The sequence below is a fragment of the Ursus arctos genome, unplaced genomic scaffold, assembly GCF_023065955.2.
Source record: "Ursus arctos isolate Adak ecotype North America unplaced genomic scaffold, UrsArc2.0 scaffold_21, whole genome shotgun sequence".
In the NCBI taxonomy this organism is placed as follows: domain Eukaryota; kingdom Metazoa; phylum Chordata; class Mammalia; order Carnivora; family Ursidae; genus Ursus; species Ursus arctos.
Window position 1 is genome coordinate 9382464 of NW_026622886.1, and position 22568 is coordinate 9405031.

The 22568-nt window shown below is 47.4% G+C and overlaps 1 protein-coding gene across 1 annotated transcript in view; it reads right to left on the reverse strand.

Annotated features, from left to right (window-relative positions):
* RFX4 (regulatory factor X4) overlaps window positions 1-22568 on the reverse strand; it is a 134565-nt gene that overhangs the window by 19785 nt on the left and 92212 nt on the right. Inside the window, exons 11-15 of the mRNA XM_026499744.2 lie at window positions 18859-19003; window positions 14544-14638; window positions 14022-14139; window positions 2483-2602; window positions 1983-2144 (exon numbers count right to left, since the gene is read on the reverse strand). Coding sequence (XP_026355529.1) covers window positions 1983-2144; window positions 2483-2602; window positions 14022-14139; window positions 14544-14638; window positions 18859-19003 — 640 coding nt within the window. The remainder of the gene's footprint in view (window positions 1-1982; window positions 2145-2482; window positions 2603-14021; window positions 14140-14543; window positions 14639-18858; window positions 19004-22568) is intronic.

Genomic DNA, 22568 nt, shown 5'->3' on the forward strand with positions numbered 1-22568 from the left:
TACCCTCATTTCCCAGCCGCTCTCTGCATTTACATGAGGCCATGTGCCTGAGTCCTGGCTGGGGGGATGTAAGTGCAAGGGACACACACCACCTTCAGGCCAGGGCCTGTGAGAGAGTGGGCTTTCCTGTCCACACCCACCTTCTATTTCTGTCAGCTGGTTGCAGACTTGAGGAAGCCCAAAGGCGGCGGGCCTCGAGCTAGCGTGTATCAGAATCACCTGGAGGCGTGTTGAGCAAATCTCTGGGCCTCGCCCCTAGAGTTTCTGATTCAGAAGGCCTGTGACCGGACCTGGTAATGAGCATTTCTAACACGTTTCCAGGGGATGCTGAGACTGCTGGTCCACGGACCGCACTTTGAGAACAACTACCCTGGGGTGTGGTGCAAGCTAATATTGAAAGAGCAGATGTTTCCAAATGGTTGCATTAAAGAGCGCCTCCTCTCTGACATGAACACCCTGCCAGGACTGTCTGCAAGCACAAGGTTGGTTTCTCCTGTGTTAATTCCATACATTTTGGAATACAGTTTGCTACAGTAGCTTAGCCTATCCTAACAAATACAGGAGCTGAGGGAAAGATTTGAAGCTGCTTCCCAGGTTTGGAGTTGCCTAACTGGGAGAATAGTTAAGCAGGTTTGGAAGGAAAGAGGATGAATGGATTATCACAGTCTTAGGAGCCCTCCACCCCACGAGGACTGGTCGTTCCGCCAGCCCAGCCCCACGCAGGGCCCATCTAGCAGAACGTTGTCTCTGCCTTTCATTCCTCTCCTGTTACTTCCTTGTCAGATTCTAAGGCTGCCCTCACGTGTCCCCTCTCTCCTGCAGGCTTCCCTCCTGCCTGCCAGAGTTCAGATTGGAAGGGAGGGGACTGCTGTTTCCTCCGGCCCCTGTAGCATCAGCCGTAGCCCTCACCTTCTAGGCATTAATCACAGTAACCCCTTCTATCTGGATCGTACCTCACTGTTAGCAAAGTGGTTTGGCCTTTCTTACCTCATCTGATCCCCACGGCAACCACATGAACTGCTCTGGAGGCGTGCACACATGCACACGCACACACACACGCACAGTGGTATACATTAGCTAACACTTGTTGACTAGTCCACCTACACAATCTCGTTTCCACAAGTCTCATGAGCAATGTCTTAAGGACGTCTGTTGAATGCCTCAGTGAGTGTGGTGCCCAGAGCAAAGGATTCAAGCTTCTCACCCTTTGCTTCTCCTCCACAACCTTGCAGTGTTATTGTGAGACAATTACCCCAATTACACCTGACCTTAGCAGCTAGTTAGTATTAGCCTTGTATCACCTCTTCTTCTCCATTTCTGAACCGTGTCGTGGCGTTCAAGATCCTTCAGGATGTGACTCCAGTTTACATGTCCAGCCTCACAAGATCCCTTCACAGACCTCCTACATTTTAGACAAAGTTTCCCATGCCCTGAGAAGGCCCCATGCGTCCCCACCCCTGTGCACCTGTTCACACCGCCCTCTGTCTTGAATGCCCTTCAGCTCCACCCTCCCCAGCTAAAATGAAGATCCAGTCCTTTGTGAGGTCTTCCTTGGTGCCTCCCACCAGAGGGAGTCTCCGCTTCCTCGGGAACCCATAGCATCAGTCTGTACCTTGCTTATGGCCCCCACCTCGATGTAGTTGCCACGTCTTAGCATCTGACTTCCTGGCTGCCCCACTTCCCAGAGATGCCTCTCAATTTCTGGCTCACAGAAAGCTCCCTTTCTCATGCTCAAGAAAGAATGGCTGTGTATTAATTTGTGTCTTACACCATTTTCATCATTTCAGTGGCTTAGTTGGGGGGGTGGCGATAAGCATGGAGAATATGCACATACGAATAAACGAGTAACTGCAAGACATCTGTAAATCCAGACAGACGCTTGGCATTGGTTTTGGGGGGTTGATGGGAAGAACGTTTTTCCAGAAAGCTCTTGCTTTAAATACCAACTCCGCACTCGAAGCCCATGGGGGACCTTTCGTTACCTGTGGTGCTGAGGCCCGTGTACTCAGGGGATGGGTTGCTGACGGGGGAGGAGGGAGGCGGCACTTCCACGGACGTGGCAGATTTTGCTGGCGAAAACGATGGCACCGGTGAAGGGGTTGGCGGGGCGGCCTCCGTCAAGACAATCTCTTCTCGGACTTCTGCTACGGGTAGAGAAAGGGTGGGTCCTCAGAGCCAAACATCAAGGCAAGTTGTCTCTGAAGGACTTTAAAAATTGAAATATTCTTTCTAATCTGTGTCATGTCACCCCTCTGCTTCAAGCCTTTTGATGATTTTGCGCCACCAGCATGGCGTGCAGGGCAATTCCATACACACGCGTGCCCCCTCTAAAGAAGAAAAGACATCATTGATTTCACACCATTTGGCCTGCCCACTCCACCTAGATTCTTTGGAAGGCAGAGCTAAAGAAACACAGAGCATGGAAGTAAGGATACGAATCAGATTGCCACGTGGGGCATTTCCCAGTGAAATGCTGGCTTACCAGTGCTTCCCTCCCCTTTCATGGCTCGCAGGAGCTCACTGGCCCGCTCCTGACAGTGCAGGGATTCTAACAGGTAGAGCACGTAGTCATCAAACATCAAGTGAATTAAGTGAAAAGACCCTGGTGAGAGAAAATCCAAACAGAAAGGTAAGTCATGGCAGCTCGTATATGCCCCTCCATCTGCTCAACAGCCCATGTTACACTGGGCTCCACTGCTCTGTTCAAGACTCCCGTTCCCCGCTCCATTATCATCTCCGTGTGGTCCAGAGTTGCTCTTCTTTGCTGTACCCTCATCCCAGCCCATATGCTTGACATAAGATAAGCATCACTGACACTTTGCTCAATCTGGCTCTTCAAAAATGGCACCCATTGAGCCATCTATCCAAATGCCATTGAGCCATCTGAGCCCTCACAGACCCACTGGCCTCATCCTCTTCTGAGCACCACTCACTTTGTTCAGCTTGTACCAACATGGTGTCTTTCAGTTTTATCTCTTCCACAGTATGTCTTATTTCCCGGATTGGACTGTAAGGATGTCCATGGCAGGGATTTTGCCTTCTGGTTCCCTATACTGAAGTACCTGACCTAACTCTAACAGCGGAACTGAAAATTAAAATTTGCAACAACTGAAATATTTCATTAAATGTTTCTGAGACCTCTGTTTAACACATGGTTCTTAGAAAAGGTATTAGATTGAAAATATATGGTATTCTCGAATAGTACTCTTCATTCTTAGATTGTTTCCTTAAAAAGGATGTAAACAATCCTCTCCGAAGATTTTTCCAAAGTGCCAGTCTCTGTGCTCAAAGTCTTATACTTTCTCATCTAATCTCTACAACCAAGCCCATAATTGTATTCCTATTATAACACATTATTTCAAAACCCTCTTTTCCTGCATGTCGTGCTGCCACCATGACCAGTGGAATGATCCACATGTGGAAGGGGCTCGATCAATGTCTGCTGTAATCAAGCCTCAGGAATGCCAGAGCCAGAGGGGCCAAACCTTCATCTCCAGTCCCATGCTTCCAACTCCCAAGGGGACATCTCCATGTGGCTATTCTGCTTCCAATGAAATGTCCGAAATCTCTCACCCACCTATGTACAGCTGACCTCCTCTTCCCATTTCCCTCTAGTTTGCTTTTTTAGAGGACCTGGAAGACTCTCTGGTATTACCCATACTGTGATGCCATCATCACCACCATGACTATTACCACTATCCTAGTCATAGTCGTCATCATCATCATGGTCTACTGAATGCTTACTCTGTGCTCAGCTCTGCTAAGCACTTCACACACATCTCCTCCTTACCACAGACTGGGATAGGTGGTACAGTCCTCCCTTATGGAGTGGGAAAGGAGTCTCTCCATTAGCAGTATGTAGGAATTTGCCTCAGGTCTGGCTCCCAAATCTGTTCCCGTTCCCCTACAGATCACCCAGTTCGGTCTGCTCACAGCACAGATGGGAAAATCAAAGACTAGGCCCCAGAAGCGCCCTTTGAGTTGGGAGCTATGCCTTTTCAAGTCTCAGGGATAATAGCTCCAGTTTTACAACTGGTTAGTGCACGGTACTTGTAAGAAATAAGATGATGGGGGCCAGCTGGGGTAACTAGATGGCACCTTCTGGGAGGAATTCATCAACTTTCTTCTTATTTGTACCTGGCTTCTACACACACACACACCCCCTTCTATAGAAGGCTATAGAAGAAAATCCACGGCTTAACCCTGAGGCCAGTGGATGCCCAGCAGGTCACACACACCAACTCCTATACTCTCTCTCTTCAGAGCCTGCCACAACCTCCAGTCCTGGTATCCACAAAACTCGAGGCCAGGGTCCCCATCCTATACTTTCTCCACATTCTCCTTCATTCCCAGGGTCTTGTGCCCATTTGAAATTCAGAAAAGGGTCAGGTTGTGCTAAGTCACCGTGAGATGCAGGCTCCAAAGCTCACCTTTCCATCCACTTCCCCCGAACGGGTCCCATGAACTACCGAGGGGGTAGAGCGTTGTGGGTAATTGCATGGGCTCTGGATCAATCTGCCCAGGCTGAGGCTCAGCCCTGCCACTTTGTAACTTAGTCCCTGGCTGAGTCACTCCTAGTAAATGTTAAAAACAATTTCTTGACCCATTACTTGAGCCCTTGCTCTGTGGCAGATCCATTATCTGTATGGACCTGAGTAAATGTGCAGCTTTATTATCACACTTAGTCCTCGTCACAACTATAGGAGATGAGTGATACTCTCCTTTTGCAAAGGAGGACACTGAGACTTAGGTAAACTAAGTGTCCAGTGTTACACAACTGATAACTGGCAGAACTGGGACTTGAACCCAAGACTGTCTAATACTGGAGTTGTTCTTCAATCATTGTGCAACACAGCTCTCTAAAAGAGGGACAGTACAACCCCTTGTTTTGGTTACGGAAGTACTAACCATAATGAGGAAAAGGACACACTAGATGTTCAATGAATGGAAACTACTTGTTATCTGTAAAGTCCCTTTTGTTCCTGATGTTTTAAGATCCCATAAGATATCATATCATAATATAATTGTTTTGCTCATCTAGCCAGAGGGGTCAAAAGACAGCATCAAATACTTAAAGGGTCTTCAAAATCAAAAAACATTTGCTGCAATGTTGCTATGGGTCAGTGAGGAGAGAAAGATAGAACCATGCTGGGGAACAACGAACCAGAATGGAAAACTCTAGATGATGACTTTAGTAGTTTTGTCACAGGCAGATGCCTTGGAAATCATCTACACACCCTTCTCTTTTATAGATGAAGAAACAAGGATCTGGCGAGGTGAGGAAATCTGCCCAAGACCGCACAGTTAGAAACATCCGACCTGGGCTGGAGGCCAGTACCACGGGGCAAGTGTTGATTTGGAGCGTCAAGCTCTCTTCCTTAATGGCTCTGATCAGTTACCCGACTGGTCTGTCATTTTCAATCACCTTTTGAAGAGTTTGTACCTGCTTACTATTGTGCCACGTGCTCTGAGCACGCAAGAAACTAAAAGCTCAGTCCCTGACTCCTCAGAAGCTACAGGGTCCCGCGTAGCAGAAGTCAATCATTAAGATAATTGGGCAACAAATAGTTCAGTGCTGGAGGCGGGGGGTCAAGGCCACAGGAACAGTGCAAGGAGAAGAAGAGGGCAAAGTGAAGAAGGGGGACCCAGAAAGACAGAGAGGGAGAGAGAGGGAGAGGGGGGCAGGATGGAGGGAGGAAGAGCGATACATCAAAGACAGATGGGAGAGAGACAGTTACAGCTAACGTCCCCTGCTTTATTTCTCTCCCTAGTACTTATCACCATTCCCTATACTTTATAACTTGTCTCCATCACGTGCCTCCCTACACTGGACTATAAGCTCCATAAATGCAGATGTTTATCTGGTTTTTTCCCCCACTGTTCTCCATATCAAGCGTCTACAACAGTGCCAGGCACAGAGCAGAGGCTCAATGACGATTTGTTAGATCAAGCAATCAAATGTGCAAGCACCGTGTACCATGTGCACTGTGCTAAGCTCTCTTTCCGGCAACACTGTGAGGCAGGCGTTATTATTATCTTCAACTAATACGTGGGGAAGTGAAGCCTCAAAGGGTTTAAACAACTTGCCTAAAGTCACAGAGTCAGCATCAGACAAAGGAGACTTTTGTTGCTGTCGCTACGTGTTAACATAGTTGATCACATTTCATAGAATCAAAGCATTTCTCTTTTCTTATGAACAATTTCAATATATAGAAAAGTACACACAATTTTAAAATGAATGGCAGTGTGCTCAACTCCCGGCTTATAGCGTCTTCATATTTTACTATGTTTGAATCCGATTTGTTTTTTAATTGAAGATAAAGATGAGGCCTCTGTGTTCTCTTCCTTAATTGTATTTCTCTGCCTCCTGGTGTTTGTCCTAATTGCTGACTTGAATTCTGTATTTATTTGTTCTACTCTTACTACATATAATTACGTATCCATAAATAACATATGGTGTTGTTTTCTGTTTTCGCACTTGATGTAAATAGTTTCATACTTCACAGTCTACAACTTGCTTTTGACGATCTGTCCACATGGATGCGTGCAGCTCAAGCTGGACGGCCACGGTCGGAATATTCCACACTTTGTCTATCCATTCTCCTGCTGAAGGAGTGTAGGTTGTTTGTAAGTTTCCACTATTGGAAACTGACTCTAATGAATATTTTCTGTACCTGTTTTCTTGTGTCTGCTGGGTCCAAGAGTACCTGCATCTTCAGTCTTACGAGATAGTGTCCAGTTGCTCACCACGATTTTTTACATTCCTACTGATGGTCCTTGAAATAAAATATTTGCCAGTCTGAAGGGTGTGAAATATTATCTTATTGTCTTTATAATTTGCATTACTCTAATTACTAGAAAGGTACACATCTTTTCAAATGATTATTGTCCATTTGAATTTCCCCTTCTGTGAATCACCGATTCATATTCTTTGCTCATTTTTTTGTTGGGGTATTTGAATAATATTGGGGTATGTGAATTTCTATTGGGGTATTTAAACAATTTATTTAGAGGGGTTTATTATATATTCAGTTTGTTTGTTATATGCACTGCAAAATATGTTCTCCTTTTCAGTGGCTTTTAACTTTGTTTATGGTGTGCTTAATAAACACAAGTTTGAAATCCAAATGTATAGTTATTTTTGCAATATTTTCTTTATTTTTTTTTTGGTGCCTTTTAAAATAAATAATTTACTACTTCAAGATCATAAAGATATCATTCCTTATTTTCCTCCAAAAGTTTAAAGTCTTCCCCCCTCCCCCATTTAGATGTTTCCTTTCAGAAGTTGTAGACAAGGGGTCTTATTTTCTATTTTTGTAGAAGATGATTGTCCAAAAGAAATTTGCCTAATACATAGGTTTTTAATGCCTTCTGTGTCATATATAGCATCCTCTCATTTAATAGACAAGGGAGCAAGGATCTGATGAGGGGAAGACAAGTTTCGTATCCGTCTGCCTTGGGCACCTCTGTTCTTTTCCATTACTCTACTGATCTAACCCTGTTACAAACCCACACTGTCTTATTCGATAACAAATGTGAATTGCAGGTAAGCCAGACCCTACATCTTGTTCTTCTTCACCTTCAAAATGTCTTTACTATTCTTGGCCCTTTGCTTTTCCACATGAATTTTAACATCTGATGGTCAAAATCAAAGGGAAAATATTAAGAATTGGACTAGAATTCTATTGACTTTGTTATTAATTTATAGAAAGCTCCTTGATGTTGGTTCTTTCTGAATATGAATGAGGTATATTTCAATAATATTTTAAAAAATTCTCCTTGAAGATCTTCAAACAATTTTTGTTAGAATGATTTTATAGGTATTTTTTAGTTTCTTTTGCTATCTTGAATGGCATATACGTGTGTATATTTATATATACTATGATATATACTTAGTATATGTAGGTAAACATACACACACTCAATTATATTTTCTAATAGGTTCTGGTTAGTGCTAAGAATACCAACGATTATTTTAAAAAAACTGAATCAAATAATCTGGTTGAATTCTTATTTGTTCTATTAGTTTTAGATAGTCTTTTGTTAGCCATCATGACATCTATAACAAAAGGCAATTTTGTATTTCCTTTCCAATTCTTAGATTTCTTTTCCTTTTCTTATTCCATTGGCTAGGACTTCCAGTCAATATTTATTAGAAACAGTGTTAAAAGGCATTCTTGTCGGGGCGCCTGGGTGGCTCAGTTGGTTAAGTGACTGTCTTTGGCTCAGGTCATGATCCTGGAGTCCCAGGATCGAGTCTCGCATTGGGCTCCCTGCTCAGCAGGGAGTCTGCTTCTCCCTCTGACCCTTCCCCCTTCATGCTCTCTCTCTCAAATAAATAAAATCTTAATTAAAAAAAGGCATTCTTGTCTTCATACCAGTTAGTATGATATTCACTGCAGAGTTTTGGTTGCCCTTTAAACCTACTAAGTAAATTCCCCTCTACTCCTAGTTTGCTGAGAGTTTTTAAAAATCATATCTGGGAGCTGAATTATATCAAATCCTTTTTTTCCTCAACATCTATAGAGATGATCATATGATTTTTCTCATTTAATCTGTTAATAGTATGTGCCAATTAGTAATTTTTCTGACTTTGAATCATACTTGAATTCTTTTTATTTTTATTTTTTTATTTTTTAAGATTTTATTTATTCGACAGAGAGAGAGGCAGCCAGAGAGAGAAGGAACACAAGCAGGGGGAGTGGGAGAGGAAGAAGCAGGCTCCCAGCGGAGGAGCCTGATGTGGGACTTGATCCCAGGACCCCATGATCACGCCCTGGGCCAAAGGCAGACGCTTAACGACTGAGCCACCCAGGCGCCCCCATACTTGAATTCTTGCCATAAACCTTATTAATCATGACTTTGAAAATTTTGCTGCTAAATTTGATCTGCTAGTATTTTATTTAGAAGGTTTCATCTGTATTTATGTGGTTGGGTCAGAATTTTCTTTTCCTCTACCATTCTTTCGAGATTTTGAAATTGAGGTTATATTAGCTTCATAATTGAGGTTATATTAGCTTTATGAGTTGTATAGCTTTCCTTTTGTTTTTATTGCCTGAAACATCAATCTTCATGTTCATTTTCATTAACTAAGGATTTTATGTTTCTTAAAAGTTTAGTAAAAGTTGCCTGTAAAAACATTTATGCCAGATGTTTTTGGAAGGAAGAGAATTTTACATCTACTGCGACTGTTATTTGATCTTATTTCTAGCACCTATTTTTTTTTTAAGATTTTATTTATTTATTTGACAGAGAGAGAGACAGCCAGCTAGAGAGGGAACACAAGCAGGTGGAATGAGAGAGGAAGAAGCAGGCTCCCAGTGGAGGAGCCTGACCCCAGGATCGCGCCCTGAGCCGAAGGCAGACGCTTAACGACTGAGCCACCCAGGCGCCCCATCTAGCACCCTATTTTATATTGTTTGTTTACCATCCTTTTTCTATGTTCTTTTATCTTGCCGTCTCTTTTCAAATTTTTCCATTTTCATTGGTAAATTATGATTCGGTGATGATCTCTTAATTTATTCACATATATCCTGTACATTAAATCCAAACTATATTTTTTCAAGGAAGTCTAAAATTATTTAATATTCTGAGACAAAAACCTTAGCATGCTTTAACCAGTCCTTAAAGAGTCTCTTCCTACCACCTCATGTTATGTTATAGCCTAGAACTTACTTTTACTTTTTTTAAACAGGCAAAAATTATTTTTTAAATTATAATCAGTAATTAAATTTGCTTACAAATTTGAGAATTTCTCTCCTCTTTAAACAGGGCCTTCAAATTGTTTGACATCCCTTCCCTGGAGAATTGGGCGTCTATGCACCCTCTTCAAGCTTGGTAGGTTTGTGACTGCTTTGACCAACAGAGTATGGCGGAGGTGACAACTTCTGGGATTGAGTCGTAAAAGGCAATGTGGCTTCCCCCCTGGAACAGTGAGCCACCATGTGAGAAGTGTGACTGTTCAGAGGCCACCATGCCGTGTGGACGCCAAGCCGCATGGAGTGCCCATAGAAGGCATCCTAATCACAGCAGTCCTGTCTTCAAGTCATCTAAACCCAAGCACAGACATAGGAGGGAAGAAGCCTCTGGATAATTCCAGCCTCCAGCTGTCGATGCACCACTGCCCTCGAGTGTTTCCATCTGAGGTTCCAGACATCGTAGAGCAGAGACAAGCCATCCCTGCTGTGCCATGTTCCAATTCCTGACGCACAGAATCCATGCACATGATGAAAGCACTATTTTATGCCACTAAGCTTTGGGGTGTTTTGTTACACAGCAGCAATAACTAGAACGTGGGTATTTCTTATATCCCAGACCTTTATTTCTCTTCTTGCTGAAATGCATCCTTTAAGTGCTTTTGAAGTGATGTTCGATGGGGCCACACTCTCTTAGTGTTTGTAGAACTGAGTACGTCTTTACTTTGCCTTCACTCTTGAATAATGGCGGACAGGTCTTTGTTCTCAACACTTGAAAGGTACCATTTCTGGCATCCATTATTTCTCATCATGTGTTGATCTCTCATAGCTTCGAACATTTTTTAAATCTACCAATACGGATTTTTAAAAATCCATCAGTGAAGATTAAACAAATCTGTCTTGCCTTTGGTGCTCTGCCGCTGAGCCCCGGGTGTCTGTCTGAGCTGTGGGAACTGCGGCAGCGTGGGTCTTGTGGGCAGGCAGATGTGGTTTCGAAACAGAGCTCTGCCCCTTGCCATACTGATCCTGGGCAAGGAAATTCTCCAAGCTCCTTTTCCACCTGTTATGATCTGTCTCGAAGAGTTCACGTGAGGACTGAATGACAGTACGTGCCTCGCAAGTATTCGTTATAATGAGCAGCAGCATCCTGCCTTTGCTTCACGTTCTACCGCCGACCTCACGGGTTGTTGCAAGAATTAAATGAGAACGTGCCCAATGTTGTGCCTGGTGCATCCTAGGCTCTCTATAAATGTTACTTTGTTTTTATGAGTAGTATTCAACTGGAGAAAGCTAGATGCCGTGATGGCTCAGCAGCGAGAACAGGGACTCTAGTGTGGACAAGATCCCAGGGGGCTCAGCACAGTCTGGCGCATCCATGGGCAAGCCCCTCTCCTCGGTGGTTACAGGGAAAGCACTTCCTGCCTCCTAGTGCTTGGCGGGGGCCTGGCTGACGTGTGAAACGTTTGGCAGGTTCTGGGTGAGAGAGCCAGGCCTGGTCACCTACGCCTGGAGAAGCAGTCTGGAAGGCTCGGTCACGGCTACCTGGTGTGGGAGCGGCTCCCTGACGTGGCTGCTCCCGCGTGGCCTCCTCGGCCCTCCCCGAGCGGGTGAGCTATGACACCAAGCCAGAAAACAAGTGCATGAGCAGGTGGAAACTTGGGCCATGAGCAATCCTGCCCCCTTGGTGGGCAAAGCTGGGGTGGCTTTTCTAAACGTTTGATGCCGAAGTACTTCCGGGAACTACTGTTGCCTCCAGCTGTTCCCAACAGTGAAATCGGGGGCACGTGGTCAAACCCAGAGTGAAAGGGTAACGGCATCTGTTCTGACTTGGGATCCAGGTGTCCTCTGCACGGAAATCACAGCAGTTGATGAAAAATACGCGTGCGTGTGTGTGTTACAAGTAGAAACTCTATTTTCCTCAGCCCTAACTTTGAGTTAGTTCTCAAAGTTCATCGCCTGCCAGCCTACCTTTGCTGACGGATTTTACTAGAAACTGCGGCTGGCGGTGAGGAAAGAACGTCTGGCTACTTCAGTTCACAGCATAGGCTCTCTCAGTGAGAAGGAATTAGGAAGAAAAGAGTGAAAAGGAATTAAGGAGAAGAAAGGAGTCAACTACCTTTGAAAGACGCCGTTCTGGGCAGAGGTGGTAGAGACCCCCGGGATCCCCGTGCTATTCCCCACGCTCACGTCGCCGCCAGCCCGCACCAGTCCCCGCGGCGAGGACCGTGTGGGAGTTAGGACATAGATAGAGCTCGTCCCTGCTGTGGGGGGAGGGGGCCGGCGAACAGAGGGCTCTTTTTCCTAATTAGCTGTTTTTATACAGGGAACACATGACCCAAACACAGCCACCAACTGTGTCTTTGACATATACAGGCAGAAAGGGGGAGCTGGGCTTTTGTCTGCCGCGGAGTCTTTCAACTTGCCCGTCACCCCAAGCTGCAGAACACAACAATGAGTCGAGGAGCAGGACTTCGGCAGACAGTGTGCTAAATGGACTTGGAAACAGGTACTATTTCAACCCGCTTTGGGTTGGGAAATACTGTAAAAGTGAAATTGGGTGAACATCTCCTCGCATTTTCTAAGAGATTTGTGACCATTTCTGCCATTTGCCCGAGTTTCCGGCATATCCTAAAATAGCGCGTGGTTCAAAAAAGAAAGGAATACATTTCAAGGAGAACGTTTCTTGGTAATAAATGCAACCCTTTCATAGAACCCTCACCGTTCTACTGTCCCGACTTCCTTTGTCATATTGTTAACTTAGTAAAAACAAATGAATTCCAAAGAATACTGCCAAGTGAATTACCTTCCCTGTCTCATGAAGGGCTTCAGGAATCTACGTCATCAGTTTACGAATCAGCACACTGAAGAAGAAGGGATAAAGCGAAAAAGGATGCTTGCTCTGTGGATGTGTGTACGTTTATTTGGGTGTGATATTGTGGATTCTTTGATTGTGAAGCGATGAACAGATTGCAAAAAAGTTTCAGCCATTCGCTGAACTGACAGCAGCTATGCACGAATGGTTTCCCCAGAACCAGAGGTGACATGTGCTACCACGAGCTATGCTGGGCTGGAAGCCATCGAAACGCTGTGCCTGATGGCACTGCCCAGGTAGCAGCCACCAGAGCATTTCCATACGCGGCTCAAAGAGAATTTCCATCTGTAGCCACGGTGCAGGCCAGGGCAGGCAACTTCCCGATGCCGAGATTAAAGAAATCCGCAACAGAACACTTCTCCAACTGGGGAAACACAGTCTTTCATGGACAGCGCCGTTTAGAAAAAACAGTGCCGCGTTTGTTTTACCACAACTGGAAAATGGTGACAAGACCATAAAAAAGCTGGATGGAAAAGTGTCAAATTAAACCCAGAGCGAGACCCAGAGCCGTTGCCTTAATTGGAGGTAATGAGAAATGAAACCACATCTCTACTTGCAAAGTAAAATAGTGAACTGAAGCAATTACCCAGAAAATCTACCAACAGCACTTTGCTGAAATGCCTCGAAATTTGAGGCCAAAGGGTTTGGAGATTTCAGATGTCTGCACGATGCCTCAGAGTCTCTCCTCACTTTGCTACTGATGACCTGGACTGGGCGCATACTCCGTTCTTTCCAGTGAGAAGGAGTAAACCGTGTCCCACGATGTAGCACAGCACTCACCCCAAGTCCGTGGTTCGGTTCCTGCCTGCAGAGGAGTGTAAGCGCCCCGGGCAGAGATTCCAAGTCCCGTTACACTGGAAGCAGTAGGTGTGTGCTTGGGGCGGGAGGTGAGGGGCACCCAAGGGGTCAGTAAAACAAAAGGGAAAATGAACACAAAAGTCCTTTTCTAGGGATCCGACTGGAGTACAGTGTTAAAGAAACCAGTGTTAAAGGAACCTTTAGACACTCTCCCCACCACCGGAGAGTCAGTCAAGCCCCATGCAAATATTCCAACTCAGAGGCTTTTTGAGTTCCCAGTCTTGGGAAGCCAACACTATGGAATTCGGCAAAACAGTCCCTGGAAGCAGCGTTCACTGGGGACACCTGGTGAAAGGGGAGTGCACCCACTGCTATTTAGGCCTCTCTAAACTCCATTAAAACTAGCTGGGTGAGAACCTCCATTTTCAGATTTGCATACGTTAGCACACAATGCCGTCTTTCTCCCTGAAAGTCCTGACAATGTCGAGTCCTTCCAGAACAGATACATTTCTTCCAGAACAGATACATTTTGGGGTGATGTCCTTGTGGGCTCAGGGACAGCAAGTGAGATCAAGGCTGAGTCTAGAGAGGTGGAGTTCAAGCATGAAGTCCAGAGAGGAAGTGTTTGGATCTAGGGAGGGCTGGAGTGGCCTTACCGAAGCTGGGGGCACTATGCAAGGTCATGTCCCGGATCACCCTTGTGCCAAAACAGGACCACATCAAGAGGAACTGCTGGGCCACTTTCTTCAGGGACCCTTGTCTCTTGGCAGCCACCTACAAGAAAGTGAACAGCTTCAACAGTGGTCAGTGTAAACTTTCATTTATTACTGTCTCCCTGAAAAATGCTAGGAAGGCTTTTGGGTCTCCAAGTTCAATGCTATAGAACAATGGTTTTTGACTTGCTATTTCTTCCAGCAAAAGCACGCTGTAAAGAATGAAATCTTAGGACCCAGCACACACAGCAGATAAAGGAGACGCTGACCGGGCTGAATCAGGGGAAGGGGACTCACGGTGCTGCCTTCTTCAACCCCCACCTCCAGAGGGGCCCAGGCCCCTCCTCAGAACCCCAGGGCTCCGTGGCTGCTGAGGAACATTCACATGGCCATTCTCCCAAGTGCCACACAGGGGAGTGGCGGGTCGCAGTACCAGGGCTGCTCCTCCCGCTCTGGCTTACCAACCTTCACAACACACCGGTCCACCATGGTGTCTAGCCACTCGATGTAGGACTCAATGGGAGACTGCTCCTCCAGGAGGTGGTCAAACTCCTGGTACACTGTCAAACAAAGGAGAGCCCCCCCACGTCACTGCAGCTGTATCTACACAGAGATACATCTTCAAAGAACAAAGGAATGTAACTGAACAAAACGGAACTCCAGTCTTAACAGAGCATTCAGGCTTTAGAAAATATGCCCCGCCTTACCTTTCCAGGCTCATCTTTGCAGCCTCTGAGCTCCTGAGAGCCTGGCTCCCATGTTTAACTTGCCATATGCCCTCGACAAGCCCTACTTTCTCAGGCAGTTCCCTCTGCTCGGACTGTCTGGTTCTTTGTGGCCCAGCCCACTCGATGCCTCTCATGAAATCCTTTTTCCCCTCCGCAGGCCCCTCACCAGCAGAACTGATCACTCCTCCTCCACTTTGTTATCCGTATGCGCCCTTTGCTGCATTGCTAATGCCGTGTTACAGTTGCAGGACGTGGCTCCCGGGCCAGTTCTGTGTCCAGGGATCTTTCTCAGCCAGGGCCTTCCTTGCTATCCAGGGTGTGCTTGCACTAATGGACCCGGGCAGCGCCGTTCCCTTGCCCTCTGCCCCGTGGCGGGGCACGTCTGATAGTTCAGTGCTTCTAAACCACACCTGTAGAGGGCAAGTGGCCCCACCAGCCTGTCAGGGCTCAGCAGGCAGGAGATGCTTAATAAATGTTCACGGTATAAAGGAAACAATCTCTGTGCCCCTAGTTTCTGTGTGAAGAAAAGGAGGATAATCGTACCACTTTATAACCTGTCTTCAGCTGCACATCAAATAACCGAGGCCGGAAGGGCTACGGAATTCGCGAAGCACTACAGAAAAAAGAAACCTTGCTGGGCGACCTCCAGTTTGAAACATCTCTTTCCATGACCGTTCTTGTGTTTTCTGCATGTGGAGCTCTGTACATCAAACCACACCTTCAGATCCACACCCTGCTTACAGTTTCCATTTGTCCGGGCGGTTTTTGGTCTCCCGTTCCACTGGCCGAGCCGAGGTGCTCGTTTTCCTGAGTTGACGGCTGCGACAAGACGTCGGCCATTGGACCCAGGACCCGGGGCCCAGAACAGGTTAGAATGACAGGGGGCTTTAAACGTCCCCATTGAGTTGATATTGGCGTCTTTTTACAGAGGAGGAAGGTGTGTCTCCATGGGATGAAGGGACCCCCTCAAAGTCAGAGGGTGAGTGAGTGCCAGAGCGGGGACTGGAGCCCATGGCTCTGATTTCTCTTTGTGGTGCTTTTCTCTCGATGGCACGGGCGGTGCCTCTGGTGCATGGGTGCCATTGTGCTTTGGTTGGTGAAGGCGAGGACAACGGAAGTGACCAAGAACGTGCTTACAGCTGACTCCTACTGGGTTCTTGCCCCGTGCCAGGCACCTTCCTCACTGCTTTGCACGGACACTCTAGTCTAATCCTACAGCAACCTCAAGAATGTGACAGCGGTTTCTCAAATGCTTGTTGAATGAAGAGATGAACAACCCAAGGAGGCAGGTCCTGTTACTACCACCCATTTTACAAATGAGGGGGCGGAGGCACTCAGACACAAGTGATTTTCCGAAGGTCTCCCCGCCAGTGAATAGCAGAGGCGGGTTTCAAACCCAGCCTGACCTGATGCTTGCCTCCCAAGCACGGCACTGGACCAGCTTGACATGCTGTCCCAGGCCCCATTTCATCCCCTCTGCCTTCTCCGCATGTCAGAGACTCGGAAGCTGAGGTCAGCAAGCACAAGAGCCAGGGTTTGTTGGGCATCCCAACCCCCTGCTCTTACCACAGTCATGCTCATCAGCAAGCTCAAGTCCGGACGTGTGTTTCTTAATTTAGGGTAAGCAGAGCATTCCCAGGCAGGACCTATTTCACAGAAGTGACGGAAACCCCCTAAAGCAGGAACGTGCAGGCTTGTCAACTGGGGATAAGGCAGGGAGGGTGCAGCACACAGTTGTGTTCAAGAACTTACTTCCCGGCTGTCTGGGGGCGGGGGAGGGGATCTGCAAGGATGATACTCATGTGCCAGGCCACCTGCCTTGAGGGCTGGTGCCCTTGCTCAATCCATTCCCTGCCCCACCCCCCTTCCAGGCACTGTATCATACAGAGGTGTCCTCTTGGGTAACATACAACCATTTGTGAATTACTTGTTCAATTTCTGGTCTGCCCTTAGCCTGAGCTCCACATGGGGAGGGCAGTGTTCATATTATTCACTGCTTCTTGCCCAGCTTCTAACACAATGCCTGGCCCAGGACAGGCATTCAGTAAGTACCAGCTGGGTTGACCTGAACCTCACCACTCCCTTCCTCTAGCTGAAGGACACAATCACAGCTTTAAAGGGTACCATTCTGTCCTGGGCCTAAGAGAACTTGAAGAGGAAAACCCAAAAGTTTCCCTTCTTGGAGAGGCCGCAGTGACCTCCAAGGTGCTCCAGCAAAGGCTCAGAGACTGGCCCCTAAAGCAAGCGGTGGGGCCTGCGTTTTCCCCTGTGAGTGTGGGTAACATTTTCCTCCTCCACCAAAGGTGCTGAGGGCAGAAGAGAGCTGGGTCTCACGCTGCTGGGAGTCCTGTCATTCTGGGTTCCCATTCATCTGTCCGGCCCAGCCAGATGTTACTGGCACCTCGTCCCGGGGTGAGGCCCTGGAGACACAGTGATTGAAGGTACGGCTAGTGCTGTTGGGGGCTGACACCCATGCTCTCTGTTGGCCTTGTAGCAGGGAGCAGGACAAACAGAACAGGAGCATGACTGCATGAATTTGGAAAGACCCTGCAGCCTCTGGAACTTGCCCACATCTCATCATTTTTGTCTCCTCTGCTCCTCCCAAGAGAGAAGCACTAGTGCATGGTGGTGAAGCCGAGGTCGGGCGTAGGTCGGAGAGCCCCCTCTGCCGCTGGGGATAAGGGTCACCAGCTCTCTGAGGCTGAGTCCTGTCCTCTGTAAAAGGAGGGCGGTGGGTATCTTCCACGTGGGGTTGATGTAGAGAATTAACGAGATCACACACGTGATAGGTCTGCGCAGACGAGTCCATCTGTGAGCCCACTTCTTGTTTTAGGGACCACCTTCTAAGTTCTTACCGGGGAAAGCAGGCTGCTGGCTGCTGTGGAGTAGGGAACATGTACGGAAGGAGCTCTAGGAAAGAAGCCCCAGCAAAGGTCCCCAGGGTTCAGGTTTTAGCTGCTCCGGTGGCTTTTGGAAAGGGCTCCGTGGGAAGGAGGTCTCTAATAGGAACACCTTTCGGAACTTGTTTTTAAACACCACATGCTTAGCCTGGCTGAAGAAAATTCCCTCAAGAGGACACACAGAAGGTGTATACTAGAAATCTGAGGGGCCTGGGGGCTCACAGGAGAACAGGCCCAACTTCTCAGGGGGACAGCCGTTGTGCAGCTTCCTCAATAATGTACTCTCAGGATCTGGGGCCTCACCCCGCTCAGAAGGAGAGAGTGCCCCAGCTGTCATCCCCCACCTCCAGCGAGTCTCAGCTCCAACCTTTCTGAGAGCTGGTAGGAGAGTGTGGACCCGCCATTCCGCACTCCTGCTCCCCTGCCCCCCACAGCCGGGGCATGAGAAAGCAAAGTGAGAAGTTGCCAGTAGACCCCCATCCAGGGCCGCTGGGTGTGGGATGTGGGGGGCAGCAGGCTGTGGTGGGCGCGTGAGCAACAGCAGAGGTGTGCTGATGATGGTGGAGTTCTCAGCCCCCTCACGTCCTCTACTACTAAGAGCGCCCGACCTGACCTCAGCCAGACAACAGCGGAGCAGTGTACCTGCAGCCTTTGTCCACAGGGACATGAACACATGCTCACAGACGTACGCCACCACCCACTCCCTGCTCAAACATTTAATGGGATCGAAGGTTTCACCTGCCAATAGGTGGGCTGCCTCGTGTGACCCTCCGCTGGGAAACGGGCAGCGTATCCAGCTGACTCCAGGCTGATGTACACTCAGGCAGCACGCTTTTGTTCTCATTTTTTTATGTCACCTATGGGACTATGCCTGGCACTGAGAGTCACCCCGGGGGGCCTTTTGCATGACACTGTGTGCTGCCCAACTGCACCAGGCTCCCCTTCCCCCGGGAATGTTGACACATGTCCTTTTAAATCAATTAGCCCTCCCCTCTGGGCTGACCATTTAACAGGAACAATAAGAGGGAAGAGATCCTAGGGGGAAGGACAGGGTGGGAATGTCTCTTAAATATTTACCAAGATACTTTTTCTTTCTTTCTTTCTTTTAAAAACAAAACCAGAAACGACAGGACGATTGGCGGCATATCTTACATTGGATGATGAGTTTCCGGTGCTCATCGCGGGAGTCTTCCATGGTGTAGAGGGTTTGCTTGGTGATGCTGTTGAGGTCCACGTTCCTCCAGTCTTCCAGCATTTGGAATGTGATGTCTGCACTGTGGATCACCGTCCGAGATGCCTGTAATCCAAGCCAATCAACTCATTAGCTCGAGGGTGATTAGGTTAAAACCCCTGCACATTCTTTCCTTTTTAATGAATCTGCATACAGTATTTTGCAAACTACTTGAAAATTCAGGAAAGCTCCGTTTCAGGAAATCAGCAGATGAGTCCATAACTCAGAAAACCCACACAGTCTTTTCTCTCGTGGCTCTCTTTTCTCAGCTCTATAAAAAATTACTCCAGGGTGGTCGAGGCTAGACCAAACCCTGCTGTTCCCAGCCCCTTTGGTCTTGACTCCTGGTAAACAATGGGATGAAGCCCAGAGACCTGTCAGCCTTCTGATGTAAGCTTCCAGGATGGGAGCTCTGTGCTTAAACCCATGTGTCTCTAGTGTCCGAGAAGCAACGGGCCCAGATCTTGGAACAGTCCTGTTACCCGACGGCCAATGACATCTTTAATCCCATCTTTAACCCCATCTTACAATGTGTATTTTTCCATATAAATGCATTCTGAAGCAGTTTATGGTCTAGCTTTCTGCTTTTGCTTTTTGGTTTTTAGGTGACTATAAGGATGAAAACAAATACGAGTAACTGAGAGGGAAGGGAGGGGAACAAAACCTGAAGACTCAGGCGCTCAATAATGTGCATGTGGTGTGTGTGCCCGCTCACGTGCACACTCGACCTGCGGTTTCCTCAGCAAACCCCCATGAGTAGAACTTCAATTGGCAAGTGGGAACAATACTTGGAACCACCAAGTTGGAACAATACTGATAAAAGCAAAAAAACCCAAAACATTTGCAAGATCATTTCCTTTACTTGCATGCTTTAAAAAATGTCTTTAATCAAATGGAAGAAAAAAAGACTTCTGATACACATGGACATTAAGTCTCCTAACGTGTGTGAATTTCCAGGCAAAGGTAAATACCGACAACCTCCCCCACCCGACTGTCTGAGCACAAGTAAACTCTTACTTAAATCACTGTAGGACTTTCTGAAGGTCAGAGGCCTAGAATATATGAATATACGAGTTGGGTCCATCTCTACCGATAATGGAAACAACTAAATGTAAAGGTTTGTGATTCTGGACTCAAATATATTTAGTTCAAATCTTGGCCTTGCTGCTACCCAACTGGCTCATTTGGGGCAGGTCGGCCGATTGGCCTCAGTTTCCTGATCTAGAAGAGGGAGGTGTAATGGTGCCTGCCCCCGAAGGAGGGCTGGGGTTTGAGGACTCTGGAGATAATGTTGGAACAGTGCGTAGTTCAGGGAGTAAGAGCTCCACAAAGGAGCTACTGTTATCCGGGTCCGCGGTCTTTGCGGTGACGCACAGGCACCTCAGGGCCCTGGCTCATGGCGTTGTGGCCAGCTGGAGCGTTCCTCACGCACCCTGCCTGCCATTTCTGCCATCATGCGTGCTCCAACTTCAACGTCACACCCATGGCACAGCCTCCTCTAACCGCTGGGTCTCAATCCCACTTATGTGCCCCATCATTCTCTATTTCCATTGTGTTTCCGTCCTAACACTTAGCACTTTTAATGAATTCTTTTATCGTTCACTTTTTTTTTCTCTGCTCAGGGCAAGTACCACTAAATATAGTGTCTGACATACAGTAGGCACGCAAAAGATTGTGTGCAACGAATAGTTGAGACAGGAATGCCAAGTTGCTCGCTTAGTGTATCTGAAAGGGCCTGGGTATTTAGATCCTGGGTTTCAGTATGACTTGTCTTGTATGTGTTCAGGAAAGCCTGCTGGGATAGTCACTAGGATGTTCCGTGGAGTTTCCTTCCTGTCACTAAACCCAGTTCCTCCGGCTGATCCAGAAATGTGTCTGAGAGCCGTCCCGTCAAGACGGAAAGATAGCATATGCTGATTAAAATCCATACCGTCTGTGTGGGAAGTGGAGAGAGAGCATATGTGCGTGTACATGTGTGTGCACACGCGCGTGCAGGCGGTTGTAGGTACAGATACGGATGCTTTTACCTGCATGCATTAAAGAGTCAAAGGCGTCCCCAAACTGCCCGAGCCCAGGAGGGAGGCTCCAAAGCCACGCCTAGTTCTCTGGTATGACCCAAGCCCAGCTCTTCCAAGCTGGCGAAAGAACCAGAAGGCACGCACCCCTGGAAATATGGCAGTGTTTCTCTGTCCTGCCAATATTTGTTTGCTCCCCTAAATCCCACTAATCTGGTCAGGCTCTGCCCTGTCCCAGAACAGTGCCCAGGTGTGGCCTCTCTCCCAGCCAGCACGAACGTGAAGGGTGTACCTCTGCTTTCCAAATCTTCCAAATCACCCACTGTGCTGTTTATGCCGGAGGCAGGGCAGGGACAGTGAGCTATGTGTGGGTGTCGTTCTGTATTTTCAGGTTCCTGGCCTGGAGGCTTCCTTCAGGTCACTCTAACGCGAAACCTTGACCTTGAATAGCCAGCACCGACCCAGAACCACAGCATGAGGGAGAGGTGGCAGACTCCACACAAAGAAGGCAGGCAGGTGGCAGGCGGGAGTGAGGGCGCCAGCCAAGCCTAAGAGGAAGTGGGGCTGACCAGGAGGACAGTGCCTGCTGGACAGGAGCTCAGCCCATCCACTTGACTCCTGCCCTGGGAAATGGGGCTCTGGGGCTGTTTAGCTGTCATCTCCCAGGTTCAACTGTTAAGGACCAAGTAAAAACAATTTCTGAACGCATGCAAATCAAACAAAAATAACCCCTCCCATCCGAGGGCCAGATTTGACCTGTAGCCACAGGTCTGCCCCTTCTGCTTTAAGATCATTAACATTCTAAGGAATGTTAACTGGCTGCCTTAATAGACTTCCATTCCCTTCCTTAAGGTGCAAACTTAGGAGAAACACAAAACTTTATGACATCAAATTATCACCAAGGAGTTATAGGGAGATATTCCACCTTTTACTGTACGCATTTTTGTTATTGAATTTTTGATAGTAAGCATGTGTCACTTTTGTGCTAAAAAGAACAAAAATCCGGAGAAAATCAACAAAAGTGGGTAAATGTTTAACATACTGTGTGGCTTTGAACTCTTCTGGAGGATACATACACAACAAACAAATCATCCTCTTTATCTGTTTGAATCATTTATCTCTGTGATTCACAAGCTGGGGGGGGGGGGGTGACACTGGGTGCCCAGGCTACATTTGGCCGCGTCTGGAGACATTCTTGATGGCCACAATCGAGGTGGTACCTGGGGGTGGGGTGCTGGGCATCGGGGTGCTGGCATGCGGGGAGAGCCAGGGATGCTACTAAATGCCTGCACCGCACCAAACAACCTCCGAGAGCGAAGAATGATCCAGCCCCACATGTCAGCAGTGGCCCAGAAAGCCGCATCTACTCAAGGGAAACGCGAACTTGTGCACAGAACATGTCTGAAAGGTTAAGGGTGACCGACGTCAGAAATTACATGTTAGTCCAAACTATTTCGTGATTGCCTCATGTTTTTACTCTTTATCAGTAGAAATTAAACAGTAAGAGTGTATCAAGCACCTATTATACTGTATTAAACTATCAAACAGCCTTGCCCCCCACAGATCTCTGGGGAGCTGTTCTGTGCATATGCCCTCGTGGGCAATGACTTCGCAGG